At 40.2% G+C, this 18,414-nt stretch overlaps 1 protein-coding gene across 4 annotated transcripts in view; it reads right to left on the bottom strand.

The window, feature by feature from the left end:
* Window positions 1–18,414, bottom strand: part of LOC119734740 (fibrillin-2-like) — a 110,206-nt gene that overhangs the window by 18,264 nt on the left and 73,528 nt on the right. For all 4 annotated transcript variants that reach the window (XM_038208282.1, XM_038208281.1, XM_038208283.1 and 1 more), the window contains 17 exons: window positions 17,484–17,597; window positions 17,156–17,269; window positions 15,772–15,885; window positions 14,721–14,834; window positions 13,968–14,084; window positions 12,965–13,078; window positions 12,160–12,466; window positions 10,804–11,777; window positions 9,522–9,644; window positions 8,639–8,752; window positions 7,545–7,664; window positions 6,412–6,543; window positions 5,198–5,323; window positions 4,594–4,710; window positions 3,312–3,443; window positions 2,282–2,401; window positions 1,188–1,319 (listed from right to left, as the gene is read on the bottom strand). In XM_038208282.1, coding sequence (XP_038064210.1) covers window positions 1,188–1,319; window positions 2,282–2,401; window positions 3,312–3,443; window positions 4,594–4,710; window positions 5,198–5,323; window positions 6,412–6,543; window positions 7,545–7,664; window positions 8,639–8,752; window positions 9,522–9,644; window positions 10,804–11,777; window positions 12,160–12,466; window positions 12,965–13,078; window positions 13,968–14,084; window positions 14,721–14,834; window positions 15,772–15,885; window positions 17,156–17,269; window positions 17,484–17,597 — 3,084 coding nt within the window. The remainder of the gene's footprint in view (window positions 1–1,187; window positions 1,320–2,281; window positions 2,402–3,311; window positions 3,444–4,593; window positions 4,711–5,197; window positions 5,324–6,411; window positions 6,544–7,544; window positions 7,665–8,638; window positions 8,753–9,521; window positions 9,645–10,803; window positions 11,778–12,159; window positions 12,467–12,964; window positions 13,079–13,967; window positions 14,085–14,720; window positions 14,835–15,771; window positions 15,886–17,155; window positions 17,270–17,483; window positions 17,598–18,414) is intronic.

Here is an 18,414-nt window from a genome sequence, read left to right as displayed (position 1 = left end):
GTTTCAAAGCGCTTTACTAAGTATTACCCCTATTCGTCAGGCCATGAGACCATTTTCTGCAGCAGCTCGAGATCAGCGCAATTTGGTCTCCACCTTCACAGGTACCATTTATACTCTTGGGTGGAGAAAGGCAATTGCAGTAAAATGTCTTGCCCAAGAACACCAGCACCTTGTTCCCTGTCAGGCTTCACACCCAGATACCACAGCATATAAGTCGAACACCGTAACCAATGGACCACAGCGCCCCATTCAGGGCAATGAAAGTTTTTTAAAAAATGGTAGAAGAGACAGTGTCATCACTCAGATTAATTTCTTATGACCTTTTAAGTCTTCACTTTGGCTAAAACCGAAAGATAGAGTCAGCAAGACACAATCATTTGAACAAAAGAGCAAATTCCATTTGGTTGTAATACAGAAAATCCTACTTAGCAAATGTATGTGCTTGGGAAAATTACATTGTGCACCAAAATAAGCTACGTGTGTCAAGTCATTTTGGGCCGTAGCTTAATTTTCTTGGCAAAGACCTTATAGAAATAATCAGGACCCAATTTTATGGCTCTGCTTACTAAAAGAGAAAAATCCCCGCTTACTGTAGCAGAAAATTTTATGCTTACAGTTTTATGATCCCACGTATCATTTCTGTCATTCCATATATAGATTCTTATTAATTATTTTTTTGTGATATGATATGAAAATAACCCATAAACCATAAACCAAGCATATTTCATAGGTTAGTACCGGTACATTCTATGACTAAGAATTCTGTGCTTAAAGGGTCTCACAAAATTGTTTGCTAGTACTATTAGCATAGAGCAGTGATCATAAGTGCAGAATAGAGCAGAAACTATTAGTTATCTCACGAGCACTCCTGGAACACGGAATAACGTAGTGCGTCCGAGTCCAAATTGGAATGCAGATGCACTTCATTTTTCAGAATACCACAGGCGCGAGTGGGATAGAAATTTATCTTCAAGCAAAACTTGATACACAGTAAAGATGGAACACGCACGCTGTACAAAAACTTTTCAGCAGTTATCCTATTGCACGTGTGAGCAGCGGGAAAGGCGCATGCACCTTAGAATAGCGCGATACACGGAGTGCGGTATGGACCATGGTATATGGAATAATACCACACTGTTGTTGCCATGGATCGACCAATTGGGATCAAGGATTCAACTAATATTTACCAGATGGTGGAATGCTACATCGTGCCCCAGTGTAGCCTGCAGGGCACTGACATAGGTAGATGAAGCTGACCCCATCTAAGCGAGACACACAGCTGCCACCATTCATACATGGATTGGATGTACAGGGATTGGCTGAAGAAATGAAACAGTTATTTACAAATCAATGTGATGAAGGCATGACGATTGTTCCAAGCAGTGTTGTAGTCGAGTCATGTGGGTCCCATTCCAGTCACATGAAACGATTGAGAATACCCCCCCCCCCCCCCCCCCCCGATGGGATGTTAGTCCATCCCAGGTTGCTCCCAGCTAATGCCGGTACCCATTTATACTCCTGGGTCGGGAGAGGCAAGTGGGGGTGAAATGGCTTGCCCAAGGACACAACATATGGCCAGCAGCTGGATTTGAACCCTGACCCTCTGATCAAGAAAGACCTAAGCATCCTTCTCACATTTCCATGTATACAGGGATCATGTAAACAAGTTAAAATCCAGGCATATTTTAAACATGCTCATAAAATTTGGGGTCTAGAAAAACACTTAGTTCCAATACTTAATTAATGGTAGACTTTAAAAGTTCTGCTGTGTGCCTGTTAGGTAAGAACTTAAAGATGTATTCCCTGTGCTGTTGTTGATTTTCATTCTGACAAAAATGGATTCCTTCATTAAACTTTTATACTCAACTAATTGTATAAAAGTTATTCGCTTTTGAATGCGACATCGACTGGAAAAATCTGGAAAGTTTGGAATCATTACTTGACAACTTTCAAATTGCTTGCAGCCCTATAATAATTCAGTTCTCTCGGGTAGGCTGGTTCGCGCCCCACAATAAGTATCGAAAGTGTAAGGACTGGGAACCTGTCTGCTTGTAATGCAGCATTTTTTGTGGTCAAAAATAAAAATAGTAGTTTGGGGGTTCGAATAAAACACACAAGTTGAAAATGTATTGAGAAAAAAACAAATGAATTTGGTGAAGAGCACAGATGATGCAACTTTAAAACCCAAAATGCATAGCCAGTGCTATGAATGTGTTGTGACTCAGTCTATTTCAAATTGTTTTCATTTAAAAAGTGTTAATCAACTAAGATGTATCCTTACTTAAGAACTGGCATCTGTCTCCATAATAGTTGGGCTGGCAAGTACATATGATTCCACTAGGGTTTGTGGGGGACACTGAGCACTGGCCTCCATTCATACACGGTAGATTGTTGCAAGGATCTGGGGTAGAAACAAAACAACAGATAATGGTTAATTAGTGGTCTGCTTTCCTCAAGGTCACACTTTGTTTACATGTGCGCTTTCCTATGTGGTAGATGGTCCCTACTTTGTCTGGCGTCCAGACTTCGCTCCCACAGAACAGCGCATATGTAAACAAAGCCATTATGTCATTAGGTCTCAGGTCTATTGATAACTTAGCAAAGCTTTGAAGACGTAACAAAGTGGGTCTTATAGGCAGTGGAAGGGGATACAATCAAAATTCTTCCCAAAAAATCTAGGTTTCGAATTTTTGCTTTGGTTTACTAGTGAACCATTTCATTTTTGAAACTTGTATTAGAAATGAATAGGAAAGGATTTGCTCTGATTTTCCCATATCTCTCTGTCCTTAGGCTTGGGAGCTTTTAGTCATTTTGATCATGAAGTGAACAAATATAACACTCTTCGCAAAAATAGATGGGGCACACATGAACCTGGAACTACAATACAATTTGAAAGACATTTACTGTTCATTTAGTGTAAACGAATGAAGCGAAAAATCCCACAGTGAAACAATTTAGTAAACATTTCAGCATTTTTGTACATCTGATATCAACATTGTTAGTGAACTTTTATAACATCTACGACTTTAAGTAAGCCCTAATAAACAAACTTATTTTAAAAAACATATCTTCTTGTCTGTTTGAGGTTGTTCTTCAACTTTCCAAAAATCTTGCCAACAAAACAATTCTGCATTTTTTATAGTGTACAATCGAGCACAGAGGAGTGATGTATATATACACCTTACTGAGAGTGTACAATATAAATGTCACTTAGGCACCCTCGTGTTTTAGTAATTTTAAGAAATGTCATGGATCAGGACAAGACAGTTACAAGTTGAACATGGGTCCATTTTATGGGTTCATTGTCTTACTTGGCGGTGCAACTTGACACTGGTCCCCTGAGTAGCCCGTCAGACACATGCACACATAGATGATGATGGCTCCCTGATTCCGATTGGAGCATGTGCCTCCATTAACACATGGGTTGGATGCACATGGGTTAGCTATGAACAGAAAAATCATACAAATGATAGAAATGATGCAATCGTCTGCACTAGTAAGCAGGAGGTCGTCGGTTCCAGTCCCACCCGAGTAAGCTTGTCAATTTGTTCTCACAAGTCCTCCGACATCACCAAGTATACAGTGTTTATAAACACACATTGCTTTCTTAGAATTTTCAAATCTGAAGACAAAGTTACGCATAGAGTTCATTGCATTCTTTCTTCTTTAGCTTCCCTTTTCCCCCTTTTACCCCCCCCCCAAAAAAAACACCAATGATGCCAAATATCACAATCATGTATTGACAAGCTCTGAAATGTACTTATTTCCAGACACCCAGAAGTTTTTGCACATTCCCGTTCGTGAGCAGATGCAGTCCATTTTCTGGGTGAACAACCACACAGAGCTGGTACAGTACTTGAGTGAACTCAGGTACAGTACTTGAGTGAACTCAGGTTTCTGTCCTCATCCACATACCATGAGATCCTCAGCCGATTTCACAAAACAGAGCGCAGCTGCACAATTAGCTTACGACTGATTTTACGAAACTTGGCATAGCTGAGCAATGTTTTAAATAATGTAAACATCTTGATCGAACAGCATTTTCGTAAACTGTTTGTTTATGATTTAGTTCGGCCACGATACAGTTGTTGAATCACCTCTGCCCGTCCTTTTGCAAATAGTTTTCTCTGACTTTCTTCGGAATCGTGTGGCAACTCTAAAAATTCTGTCACAAGTAAAATAGCAATGCATGTACCTCAAAGACAGTGTGAGTATCTTGTATCAACCTTGATAAATTGTGCAATGACAGGCTCCATGACAGTCACGATTTCTTAGGAAAATAGTTCATTTTCAGCTGCTGTGCCACAACTTACACCACTTAAATGTTGCGCAAGTCGCTGACTTACGCACTATGAAAATGTGTCAAAACTGAAATGTTGCCAGTGTTAAATGTTGTGCAACTTACGCAATGTTGTGCAACTGACGCAATAAATTGTGGCGCATGTGGAGTCACGTCATTGCAAGTGTCGTAAAAGTTTCATTGCAAGTTTCGTGAAATCGGCGCTGCTCTTTTAAATTGTCCCAAGTCAGTTTATACACTCTCTCTATTAATTTCTTTTAAAATACACAAGGTGCAATTGCTACTACACTTACCATTTTCGCAGTTTATCCCAAAGTAGTTATTGATGCAGTTACAGAAGTAGGCAAAGTTGTTGTTTGGCAGCAGAGAGCAGCCACCGCCATTCTGGCAAGGGTTGGATGCGCATGGACCTAAGCATAGAAAGAATGGTACACTTACGTGAAGAAATAGCTTTTTATTGTTGAAGATATGACTTATTTTCCGTAACTTATTTCATGGAAATTGTAATTTAGTTACAGCAATACTTCAATAGTGGTCGAAATGAGTTCGTAAACCCATTAGGAAAAAAATACGGAAGAAAACTGTATTTCCATGAGGACCTGCAGTTTGTTTGATGAAGAAAGATCTTTTAAAAAAGCTTCATTGAAGCTTCATTGTAAAACAGGCAACAGGAATTGAAATGTGATTTCTTTTTCACGAGGAAACCAAAAGTTTCTCAAATCTCATTATTTGAGGAAAATAGTAGAAAGTGGAAATTAGAAAAAGCAATGAATGGGCAATTTTTTTACTTTTTGTTCCTTAAAAAGAGACATTTCTGTCTTTTTTTGATCGATTTTTTTCCCCTTTTTAAAAAAAAAATTGGTTGTATTTTGGGGAGAAAAGCTTATTGCAACTTACTCGGTCTAGTTTGGCAGTTTAATCCTGTGTAACCATTGAAGCACGTGCAGAAATAAAACACTACCGCCCCACTGCTGCCCCGTGTGCATCTTCCTCCATTCTGGCAGGGGTTGGAGTTGCAGGGATCTAGAGATGGATCAAAATAACAACAACATTTACAAAGTGGTATGTAGCTCACAACCATCTTTGCCAGCACAATGACCTGAACAAGAGCTCAGTGGCTTCGAACTTAAACTGTCTTTGCCTGACTGACCTATCGCCATTAGCAAGTTAGCCACGCCACTTAGACAACCCTATGGAATTTTTGTACACTACGTTTTGTTTGTCTCAGATTTTGCGCATTCCGCGCTATTTGTATATCATGTAATTGGACAATATTTCAAAAGCTGCATTGACGCCATTCTAACGCGATTGTACCACGACACGTGTAGGTCAATTACTCTATGAACACAATACAATACAATACAATACAATACAATACAATACAATAAAGTCATTTATATAGCGCTCTCACTCAAAGATGGTTTCACAGCGCTGAACAATAAATTAATCACACCAAAAAAAAATATGCAAAATATGAACATTAACAAGAAAATTATGAAAACATGAATCTCAATCAAATAAATCTGTTTTAAGGGTCTTTCTAAAGACATCCAAGGAAGGACACACCAAGGAAGGACACAGGAAACTTGTCCATAAAAAGGAAAAAGATGTGAAATCAGGAAAAAAAGCCCCAAAACAGGCTCTAAATAAATAAATAAAACAGAAATTTGGGCAACAAAAAACAGGAATTGCTGTTAACTAGGAAGATTCTCATGCCTGGTACTTTCACATTTCACATGTCACATGTCCATAGTTTTCTATTTTTACTATTTACAGACAATGAACATTGGAACCACATGCATGTTACTATATTTTCACAAAGGGTATTGGTGATAATAATCATAAGAATAGTTTATTCATTTATTTAGAGCAAAATTCCATAAAATATTCCATAAAATATTCCTGAAAATATGACTTGCGAGTCATTTTTGGTCAGTGTCAATCAAATCTGAGTCTTTTACTGACCTGACTTGAGTTGAGTCCACAAAAGGTGACTCAAGACAGACTTAAGTCTGGGTACTGGACTCAAGTAATTCAACTTGTACATTCAGGAAAACATTTTCGCATGCTTTTTTTTATCAGAGGCTGAAGTAGAATAGATAAAATCTCACCATTTATGATCACAGTTTCACAGTTCTGGCCGGTGTATTCAGAGCGGCAGGCGCAGGAGTATGAGGTGAAACCAATGGGCATGCATGTTCCTCCATTCAGACATGGATTGGGCACGCAGCGTGTCTGTGGGGCTACACAATGTGTGTCAAATAACCAAAGGTCAAAGTAATATTATATACAACTCCTGGACACTTCACACAATGGTTTGTCACAGGTTCTGTAATTTAATACTAAAGGAATAGTGAGTTTTCACATCGAAGGGAATCTCCTCTAAACCTATTTTGAGGATTGAGATAAATTTACAACAGTGGCGGATCCAGGGGTACAGAGGGCCCCTCCCCTCTCTTCCACCCCCCCCCAGCAGTAACCAAAATGTTCTCAAATAAGGCCATTTTTCACTTGAGAGAGCCCCCCCCCCCAATAACCTCTCTGGGTCTGCCCTTGCATTGAGGGACATTGGACAATTTCTCAAGCCTTACAAGTTTTTAGATGTCGTTGTTTTTAAAAGAAATGGGCTCTACACTCCATAAATGAGTGTCAAGGTGAAGTTTGGTCACAAATTCTTTTCAAACTGTGTTAATCTCTTCTTTAGGTGAATGTTCTTAAACTGCCAGATTTCTTTTGGTAGAACTACAGTCATTTAAATCCACTGTTGTATACCATAAGAAAGCCTACTTTTTCTCAATTTGGTGATGTGCTATTCCTTTTGTATTTACATTTATGTTCATACTTTCTGGTATTTAAACCACCTATGTCTTTGTCTGTTTCCCTGGTATAATATTTCCTTCAAACTTTGACCCAGAGTGGCTTCCAGCTCTGTTATACCTGAACTTCATTTTATTAAAGATACACAGGATCATATGCTTTTTGTGCATTTTTTTTTTCAAATGAAACAACAAAAATGCTGAAAATCTTCAATAGGGTGGTAATCTTCAACTAACTTGTGAAGTTTTAGCTCAGTGGATACTATATATTTTTAGAAAAACAGAGAAAATGTATGCACAATTTTTGGGAGACTTTCTGACGGTTGTGGCTCAGGTACAGCTTGATCCTAAAACGCCAGTCACCAGCTGTTCTGGCTGCCACAGGGTCGACCTGACTTCAGTTTCAGAGTAGGGGATGATTTACTCACGTGTCTGGCATGTGGTCCCAGTGTAGCCTTGCTGACAGGTACACGCAAAGAGATTTTGAATGGCACTGATGACATTACAAGTACCAGAATTTTGACACGGGTTGGGCTGACAGGGGGTATCTGAACAGGAGAAAACAGACAAAACCAGGATAAACTCAATAGGTACAGTTTTAATTTATTTCCAGATGAGTAAACAAATTGCAAACAACAGTATTTGAACCTGTAACCTAGGTAATGCCATTCTAGTATTGCAACAGCTATCTACCCCATAATTGGTTAGGTTGTGATACACAAAGATAGACTTCCAATACAGGGTCGGATAGTTCACTTATTAGTGCACTTGAATGGCAGTCCAGAGATTGAAGTTCACGTCTCACTCTATAAAATGGCATTTTTGTTTGGGTGAAAATGTCAATGAGGCCAAACTATGAGATGAAGATAATGCAAATCACATGTGAGGCTGCAAGACGTGTTTGACCAAGAATTAAAAAAAAATTAAACTCAACACATTATTACGTGAGCAATGAAGTGACAAACAAAACTCTTTATGCCCATCTACATGTACCTTGTCAATTTAAGATTGACTGTTACGGTGGCTTGGGTGCTTTTGTGTTCTTCATTTATCTGTTTGCTTAAATGCTTTTAATGTTATTTCTTTTTGCTTCTTTTATTTTTTTTCAACATAAAAATATTTGCACCACTCCCACTTTTTTCGTCCCCCGAATAAAAATCAGCTTACATTTGATTCTATAGCTCAGAAAAGCTGATTCAATAACTCGCTCGAAAACTTTTTTTACCGAAATGATTTGGTTAAAGTGTCAGAAATTGCCTCTGATCCCACCACAGACCATCTAGAATCCAAAATTGTTCAACCCGAAACCCAAGCTGGAAGGGCTTTACACTTCGCATTCGCATTAGTTCTGATCAAACAATGTTCCCCCCACTTTTGAGAAGCGATTGACGCCATTGATGCCTTACATACAAATTATTACAATGACCTGACTAATCATCTGTTAAACTATTACTCTAAATAGCCAATAAGGAGACAAGAATGTGGCCATACATATTTTGCATTTTGTTTACTATATACTTACAGATTCGTATCTCGCACTGGTTTCCCATGTACTGTGCTAGGCAGTTACACTGGTAACGGTTGATTCCATCCACGCAAGATCCACCGTTCAGGCAGGGGCGGCTGACACAATCATCTATAACAAGAAACCAAAAGGGATTAGTGAGTTAGTGAGTTCTTTTCATAATTATTTTTTAGCTGCAAGATAGCAGCTCAACAAATCATCTTGTCAATCCGTTAGTGTGTTAGTAAGTTAGTTAGTAACAAATGTTGACATTGTCTATTGCTCCTACATGTTTAGATGGATTTGAAACAAACTTTGTCAAAAGTATCAGTAGCCCAGCTCCAACATGTCACATGACCAAACTGGGGTCAAAGGTCATCATGGGGTCACTGGGGTAAAAAAAATTATTTTTTTTACTCAAAACTCTACTCCTTCCAGAATTTACATGGCACAATCACATGAATCATGCATGAACACGAACATGAACATGCATGAACATGCATTTCTAATCGAGATTGTTCATATTTTCCTTTTGAAATGGTCATTACAATATAAAATTAGAAAATTGCAAACATGGAAGACTGGATTAAGGGTATTCTGGACGACAAAGATTTTGAATCCCATTTCAATTTTTGTTCAACTGAATAATTTGTTCAAGTAAGCATTCTTCTGCAGAACTTTTGTGGGAACATTATACAGACTCATTCAAGAAATGTCCAATATTTTCAAAAATCTGTAAAATTGGATTCAGAATCAAATGACTTTCATACAGTAAAAACATATCACTGTAAGATAACACAACTGCGTCCACAAAAGATTACTTAGTACAGTTTTGATTTTCACAGTATTGTTCTTATAGCAGACCATTGCCATCAATGACTCAAACTCAAGGCATGCTCACTGATGTTAATCTGGCACAGTGTGCCAGCGAAGCCAGGCAGACAGGAGCAACTGTAGGTATTCACTCCATCGATGCAAGTCCCGGAATTAGAGCAGGGATTAACTGGAGCACAATCATCTCCATCTGTCCAGCACAAGAAAGAAAATGGTTTGACAAATGACTGTATCAACCTGAATCCTACTTAAAGACATATAAGCATACATGCATTTTGTCTGTTTCCAATAATAGAACCACTCAAAATCCAAAGAACAATGTTCAAAACCTAACCTGCTGTTAAATTTCAGTTTAGTGGATGTAACACTTTACGAGAAAATAGTAAAAAACCCATGCACAACCTTTTGATCACAAAACACGATTTTGTCGATATCACTATATAGTTCCAAAAATTAGTCAATTGACTGATCATTGAAAATCACCTACATTTATTGGTTTCTTAGGTGTTTGGTACCAGTACCATCTTTAATCCAAGTAAGCTTTATGACAATAAAACGGTAGCTTACTTTGGGGAGAAATGTAAATGATACTACTGACCTTTGATATAACAAAATACCAAAACATTTTTGAATTATTACCTCACATCCACCACATCACATAACCCCACAGATCAACTAAGGATTCTTTTTAAAACCTGGCATCCTCTTCAGATTCGGCTTCATTAGAATCATTCAGAACCATATACTAAAGAAGAACATGGACCAATTTTGAGCCCTAGACTTCCAAGTCAGGGCCTACAATCTTCAGAAGCCGAAATGGAGATGAAGCCAAATTTTCAAACACTTCCTTAATGATTGCCAGGACTTTGCAAATACATTATATATGAAGATGCTGCAAAGCTTTGTATATTCTTATCTCATGCTTTAGGTGCAATGTATTGCACTGTCAGATTACAGCAATCACGACTGAGCATTTCAAAACCACAATGAACCCAAGCCATTATATCGTAGTAGCTGTGGTACAATTTGAAATTTGTTTTTTTCATACTAGACTGCACCCATTGAGTTACATGTTTGCTTGTTTGTAATCATTCAGTAATTGGCCGGGAATGGGGTCTCTTGATAAAAGGTGTGGAAGGAAATTACAGTTTGAGTGGTGGGAGGAAACCCCAGAATGATATTCTAGGGAAAACCCACAAAATCAGGCAGGGACTGAAAACCCAATCCACACATTGGCCCAGGCAGGATTCCAACCCGGGTCACAGCGGTGGAAGGCAAGGAAAGTACTCTGCTACACCAACCTGATTACTCCTTGGTAACGTTGTTCAGACAAGTGTGGGTTTGCTTACCAATAAGTGTCTCACAGAACTGTCCTGTGTGTGTGGATGGGCAAAGGCAGATGTAGCCTAAGATAACAGACGTTGAGGAAGTACATTGGGCACCATTCTGACAACGGTGATTAGTGCATGGGTTGATGGTGCACAGGGGACCAGTGAAGCCTCCCTGGCATAGACAGATGAACCGATTGACGTCATCGACACACTGTCCCCCGTTAGCACAGGGGTTGCTGCTACACTCGTCAATGTTAGTCTCACAACGGAGACCTTGGTATCCAAGGTTACACTGGCAGGTGTAAAAGCTCTGACCATCTATGCACTGGCCACCGTTCAGACAGGGGTTGCTAATGCATTCATCAATGTTGACGACAGTCATACAGCGGTCCCCGGTGAAACCAGCCTGACACTGGCAGAAGTACCCATTGACCTGCTCGATGCAGACACCGCCGTTCAGACAAGGGTTGCTGTTGCATTCCGCGATATCCACCTCACAACGGTCACCAGTGAATCCTGCCAGGCAGCGGCAAGTGTAGGTGTTGACTCCATCCATGCAAGTGGCGCCGTTCAGACACAAGTTGGGGGTCCGGCAGTCATCAATGTTTGAGGCGCAGGTGTTGCCTGTGAAGCCCGCCGGGCAGATGCAAATGGCCGAGTTGATGCCATCTTGGCAACGACCGCCGTTCAGACACGGGTTGGGCGTGCAGTCGTCTATATTGATCTCGCAGTTTAGGCCGCCGAAGCCCGTCAGGCACTGACAGGTGAAGCTAGTAGCTCCCTGGATGCAGACCCCGCCGTTTTGACACACTATGCCCAGACAGAAGTTAACCTGCTGCTCGCAGCGGCTACCCTGGAAGCCTGGGACACAGTCGCAAGTCAGGGCTACAAAGCCTTCCCGACACGTGCCTCCGTTCAGGCAGTAACCAACTGTGCAACGGTTGATGCGTGTTTCACAGTGAGTGCCTTCAAAACCGACATCACAAATGCACCTGGTGACAAACAAGCAACATATACAACAATAAAAATCACAATATAGGTAATAAAAAGCCGCTGAAAGTTGCTTACAACGAGTGACCAAAAAAACCCAAATAATTCTATATGGTTTAAAAGTTCTAACATTCCAATCCTAGCAGATTCTACTAGGATAAATATAATCATTGGATGGCCCCCAGACAGGACACAAAATAAATGCAAAAATAGGACATTACACACATTGTAGATCCTATACAAAGGTTTTTAAGGTCAACTAGCATGCTCTCTTGTGAGAAAAAAAAAGTTCAGAATACAGCATTCTACCCTTGACAGACATCAGTCCCAACTGGCCGATTGCAGTGGAACTGTGCCACCATTCTCAGCGGCTTCAGAACTTACCGATATGACCCAATGGAATTGACGCATCTTCCCCCATTCTGACACAGAAACGGCGTGGCCGTACACTCATTCACGTCGGCCTCACAGTTCAGCCCCGTGTACCCTGAGCTGCACATACAGGTGTAACGGTTGAACTGCTCCAGGCAGGTGCCGCCGTTGAAGCAGGGTGCGCTTGCGCATTCCTGGCTATCCTCCGGCGTGTCGCAGTTCTGCCCCGTCCAGCCATTGGTACAGAAACAAAAGTACAGACCATTGTTGGCCAGGCAGAAGCCGTTGACACAAGGGTTGCTGTTGCAAGGGCTCGTGTCTGAAAGAGAGCAACAACAAAATAAATGACAGGTTCATAGACACTTGTAGGCCTGTTCTAAATGTTTTGCTACTGCCGTGCCAAAATCAATGAATTAGACTTTTTTTTAACTTGGTGAGCGATATCACGGCATTTAGAACCCTCTTGAATTTGGCATGGCACCATCTTTTGGCTTGACAGGGTGTGCCGTGATAACATCATTCTGAATGGAGTTGCACGGCACTGTTCTAAACAAAGTGTCATTGCCGTGCGGAACTCAATTCAATACAAAGTTGGGGCAAACATTTTAGGTATGCGCATGCTTACAGGGCACTCACACCACAACCCCAGGCTGGAATCTAACCCACAATGTGCAGAACAACCCGCAGACTATGAGTTGAATGCTCCAGACCATGAGGCAATGGCACTCCACGTAACTGTAAATCCAGATTTACATGCTGTACTGCCGTCGTTGAAACAGTGGACAGACGATATTAAAAAAGGTAGAATGGAACGTACTTGTTTCACAATTGCTCCCGGCAAAGTTGTTAAGGCAGACGCACTCGTAGCGGTTGACTCGATCCATGCAGATGCCGTTATTCTGGCATGGGTTGGACACGCACTCATTGATATCTACAAATAGCAAAAATCAAATCAAAGGAATTTTTACAATGTGACTCTCGTGATTATTCCTGTCAACCTGATAACAATATAGTAACATCAGAAATTGGAACAGCTGAAACAAGCTTACGGGCAGTGGCTGTCGGGTCATGCCCATAAATTTTGGGTCCAAAAGTGTGACATTTTCGTGTCCCTGATACACTTGACTTGTGTAATTTGCCATACAAGCACCGGTATCATTAATAGTGACTTCAAACTATTTTTATTTGTTTGGCAGGTACTTTGCTTTACATAATAACTATTGGAGTTAAGAGGCATTATAAAAAAGAACATTTCCTGAATTTATTAAAAAATAGTTTATTATTTGTAATAGGGACAGGAAAAAAGTTGGACCCCATTTATGGACTGACCCATTTCCAGTTTCCTTCACACTTCATCCGAACATTAGTGATGATGGAAGGTTAACTTTTTGATGCAACCTGCTAAACATTCATCATTTAATTGAGTTTTTTTATTTTGTTTTGAAAACTTACGGATAGAATGTAAACAACCAGCTGTTTTCAATGCAGTTTAGTTCATGATTCTGTGATGTCTACCGCCAGAATAATACATTCAATAAGGCAAAAATGACACAAGATTAACATTGATTGTGACTTTTTCTCCTCCGTTTTTGGCTGTGAACATCCAGCTTTCCACTAGTCTTTGCAGCTCCATAAATGGCTCTTCTTGTCATAAAGCAAAACATCTGAACAAAAACAAAATTTGAATACTAAATCATTCAAAAAAGCACAGCCCTACAATCCCAGAGCTATGAGCAGGTGACCTCAGTGCAGAATTCCAATGGCTAGCACAGCCATGAAACAAGTCCTAGATACAGATGAACCTGTTGGACAGTACTCACTGACGTCACATATCTCTCCCTGGTATCCTGGCAAGCAGTCACATCTGTACAGTCCCCCCACCAAGTCCACACAGTTACCTCCATTCAGACACGGTCGGTTCTCGCAGGGACTGACAGCTAGAGATGAAAATGCATTCTATAAGATTCAGAGAGTCAGGCCACATCCAAATTAGGTGGTTATGGCTGGAAAAAACACACGGGTCTATGGGAAGCGGCTGTAGTCGCTTCCATAGGCATTCCATGTGTGTGATTTCCAGCCGTAGCCAAGTAATTTGGTAATGCCTTCAGTCAGGACTACTGATCTCTACTGAACTGGAGCTGAAGTCACGAAGGTGCTATCTTGAGAGGCCTGATATTTACCTAAATCTATACAACAAATCACAGCACACTGTGCTTTGGATACATGGAATGTATATGGCTGCTTCGAAATGTGTTATCACAGAGAAGGACATATGTAAGTAAAGTTAGTAATATTAAACCAAATTCATGTGGACATTAAATAGAGTTCATGCGCACATTCAATTAAAAGGATCTTGATAAGACCACCAGTTAAAAAATGAAATTACCTGATTTCCAAATGTGGATTTAAAAATAATCTGTATGTATTCTGTCATTTACCCATGGATTCATTATTAGACTTAAATTTTCTTCGAAAATGTAAGCATCTGAAATGGTTTTCCCCAAACAACTAGCTATTTTGTCAACCATCCTCCTGAATAGGAAACTTAGAAATGCCTCCATTAGTTTACATACCTTCTTCGCAGTTGGTTCCCCGCCATCTGGCCTGGCATATACAGACATAGCCTACATTCTGAGGCAAGCATGCTCCCTGGTTCTGACACGGTGTGGAAACGCAGGGGTTGGGGGCTGGTATAACGAGACAAAAAAATACATGCAACATATAATATCAAAATATGTTTATGGCCTAAAGTCTTGTTTACATTTGGGCGAGCAATGGGAGTCCGCGCATGGGGGGGGAGGGAAAGAATGAAAATTTGCTGGTTTCTATGGGCTAGTTTACATATATTTCTAGCATATATTCCACAGTAAAACAATAAGTCGACTAGTTTAGAAACCTAAGCGATTTTTACCAAAATATTTTCAGAGGGATCTGCATTCTGGCCAATCAGCGCCTGGAGGTTAGGACGTCATGGAGGTGGTCATGACATCGGCCAGTAAACCTTTCATTAATTTGCATAAATTAACATTATATGAGGACAAAAGTGATGTTATGTTAGGCAAATGCTTAAATATTGCAATGGTTTGAGAAGAACATTTCTAGTATTTTTTTTTTTTTAGTTTTTGGCTGTTTCATGTGCCACCTCGTTTTCTTTTACTGCATGTTTTCACCAATCTTAAGATTTACTACTCATATTTGAAGTAGTGAGAGTCACAAATATTCAGATGATGAAAAATCTAAAATGTTACATAGTGAGTGCCCCTGTGAACATTACAGGAACAAGCTCTGCAACGCGAATAATAATCAATAATCAAATATAAATTGAATGAAGCTTGGCACAGGGGCCCTTTCCTCGCCTTCCACTGCTGTGACCCGGGTTCGATTCCTGCCCTGGTCACATGTGGATTGGGTTTCAGTCCCTACATGATTCCGTGAGTTTTCCCCAGAATATTCCTCTAGGGTTTTCCCTCCACCTCTAAAACTGTCATTTCTTCTCATTGTTTCCTCTCGACAACTTTCTGCAGGATTGCAAGCTACAGTGTCTAGGGCCCTTCTGAGGAATCCTTGGTTTCATTACCAGAAATAAAATAAATAATAATAACAACAATAATGGTACTTTCTGACCATTTTCACATCTGACGCCGCTGTAGCCGGGAAGACATGCACACTGGAATGAGTTAGGCAGGTCAGTGCACTGTCCCCCATTCAAACAAGGGGAAGCAGCGCAGTCGTCAAAATCTGAAGAAAACAAATTGAAGTGACAAACAGTACTGTGAGACACAAGTGATAATATTCAGGAGTACGGGCTCCACTGAATAAGCTTTATATATTATAGGCAAATCTGAAGAATTGTACAAAGAAGGCCCCTTTCACAAGCCTTCCAGTTCCAAGTCCTGAGGACAGCAACACACAGAGACAACAACAGATTCTTTGTTGTCCTCGACTGCACATATTTTGTTGAAAACAGTCCTTGAAAGTCAGTCTTTGTGCTTAGTGCATAGGAGAGTGTTATATTATAGGGGGAGTGTGGCCTAGTTGTCAGGGTTTATAATGCCTCATGATCAGAGGGTCAGGGTTTGAATCCAGCTGCTGGCCATATGTTGTGTCCTTGGGCAAACTACTTCATCCCCGATTGCCTCTCTCCCCCCAGGAGTAGAAATGGGTACAGGCATTAGCTGGGGAGTAACCTGCGATGGACAAGCATCCCATCCAGGGGGAGTACAAATAATCTCAGTCATTTCATGCTCCTGAAACCTGTGATAAATGCCGGCCTGATGGCCACATTGGCTCATGGTGACAGACTTTGTTTACTATTTTATCGGGAGCAAAGTTTGACACAGTGAACTGCTACACATTAAAGCACCCTTCGTTATTGTTTATCCCCTGTTAGAAGCGCATGTTACAATATCCCAGATGTGGACTATAATTGGGATATCCTAGCAATCAACTGACAGGGTTTAAAAGGGCCACAGACAGAGGATTCTCATGTTGTTTGTGACTCAAAGATGCAAACAACTTCACAAGTATTTAAAAACAAACAGTAACAAAAGCAAAGGAATGCTGTAAAAAATACTTTACTAGCACACCCATATTGTTGTTGTCTTTAAAATGTGTTTCAGCTTAGATTTGGGATGATGGTTGAATCAGGATGGCGTAGTGGTACTTTCATGCCTTCCACCGCTGTGACCCGGGTTCGAATCCCGCCTGGGCCAACATGTGGATTGGGTTTTCAGTTCCTGCCTGATTCCGTAGATTTTCCCTATAATATCATTTTGGGGTTTTCCTCACACCACTTAAACTAATTTCCTTCCACATCTTCTACCAAGGGACCCCACTGCAAATAAGTCCAATGACTTTCGTGGGCTATCCCAGCATACTGCCGAATAAAAACAAACATTCGGCAGTATGCTATCCTAGCATACTGCCGAATAAAAACAAATCATCGACAGTAAAGTTTCCCAAAAACAATTTGCATTTTGGAGAGGCCTAAGAATACTGCAGTACATACCTGATTCACAGTGTACTCCAAAGAAGCCAGTGGGGCAGTCACAGGTGTAGCGATTGACCTGATCACGGCAGGCCCCGCCGTTTACACAAGGGTTGCTCAGACACTCATTGATATCTGTAACAAATCGTAAAATATATCATGAAAACATCCAATCAAACTATTTTCATAACCAGAACACTGATTAACTGGTTGACCGCAAATATAGAGTGAGATAACGCAGTGGGTAGAACACCCATGCAGTAATTCAGAGGTCGAGGGTTCGAATCCCACTTCCTGCAGTTTTTCTACGTTGAACCAAAGCTGGAAAGTAAACAGAATTCAAACTCACTCTCTTGGCAGTTGGTACCCTGGTATCCCGGCGAGCAGTTGCAGATGTATGCATTGACATCGTCCTGACAGAGGCCACTGTTCTGGCAGGGGTTGCTGGCACATTCATTTATGTCTAGACCAAAAAAAATGTAACATTGAAATAAAAAAAAAAATTCAGAGAGTTTCTCTTCCACAATAGTTAGCACAGAGATTATGAAAAAAAGTACTGCATTCACATACCTAGAGTCAAGTTGCAGAAAAAATGTTTTGAGAAATTTTTCCCATCTTGAGGCCTTAAAATATTTTTCTTTTCTTTTTTAAATAAGAAGTATTTTATTAGTCTTTTTAACTTAGCGTTTGGACGCTTGGTGAAGTTCATTGTTATGAACACATAGTTTTGTAATGTTAATAGCAATTTAAGTTTAAGGCTGTGAGAGCCATTTTTCAAGTGACAAAAAGGAACTGTTTTCAATGGTTTTGAAAAATGAAATCAACCACAGGGGTGTGTTTGGGAGAAAAATGAAAAATCCACGAAATAACTGGTAGAGGAGCTGCTGAGGGCCCAGAGCAACATAGGGTCTATGATTTATGATTACATTTGCTCACAAGCACCACTTAAAATAACCCCTTTCTTCGTTTTTTTCTGTATAAACTGTTATAGGTTAAAACACCTTTTATGGTAAAGCCGCAGAAATACCAGACTTCAAAAGGGATTCTTTAAAAGTCCTGAAATCGGGAAAAAAATCACGACCAAAAAATCCCTAAATCACGAAAAATCCTGACAAAAAAATCCCGAAATCTGGGAAAATGTAGATAAATCTCACACTTGCAACAAGATCCATCCGAAGCACTCCTCTGCAATAAAGTCTTTTGTCTTAGATGGAATAAACCCCTTCTCTTACGAAGAACAAGTTTATGCAACTATTTTGGGGCTTTGAAAAATAACAAAA

This window comes from Patiria miniata, unplaced genomic scaffold (assembly GCF_015706575.1).
Source record: "Patiria miniata isolate m_02_andy unplaced genomic scaffold, ASM1570657v1 HiC_scaffold_28, whole genome shotgun sequence".
Taxonomy (NCBI): domain Eukaryota; kingdom Metazoa; phylum Echinodermata; class Asteroidea; order Valvatida; family Asterinidae; genus Patiria; species Patiria miniata.
Note: the sequence above shows the minus strand (reverse complement) of the source record. Positions and strands in the feature narration are given on the sequence as shown.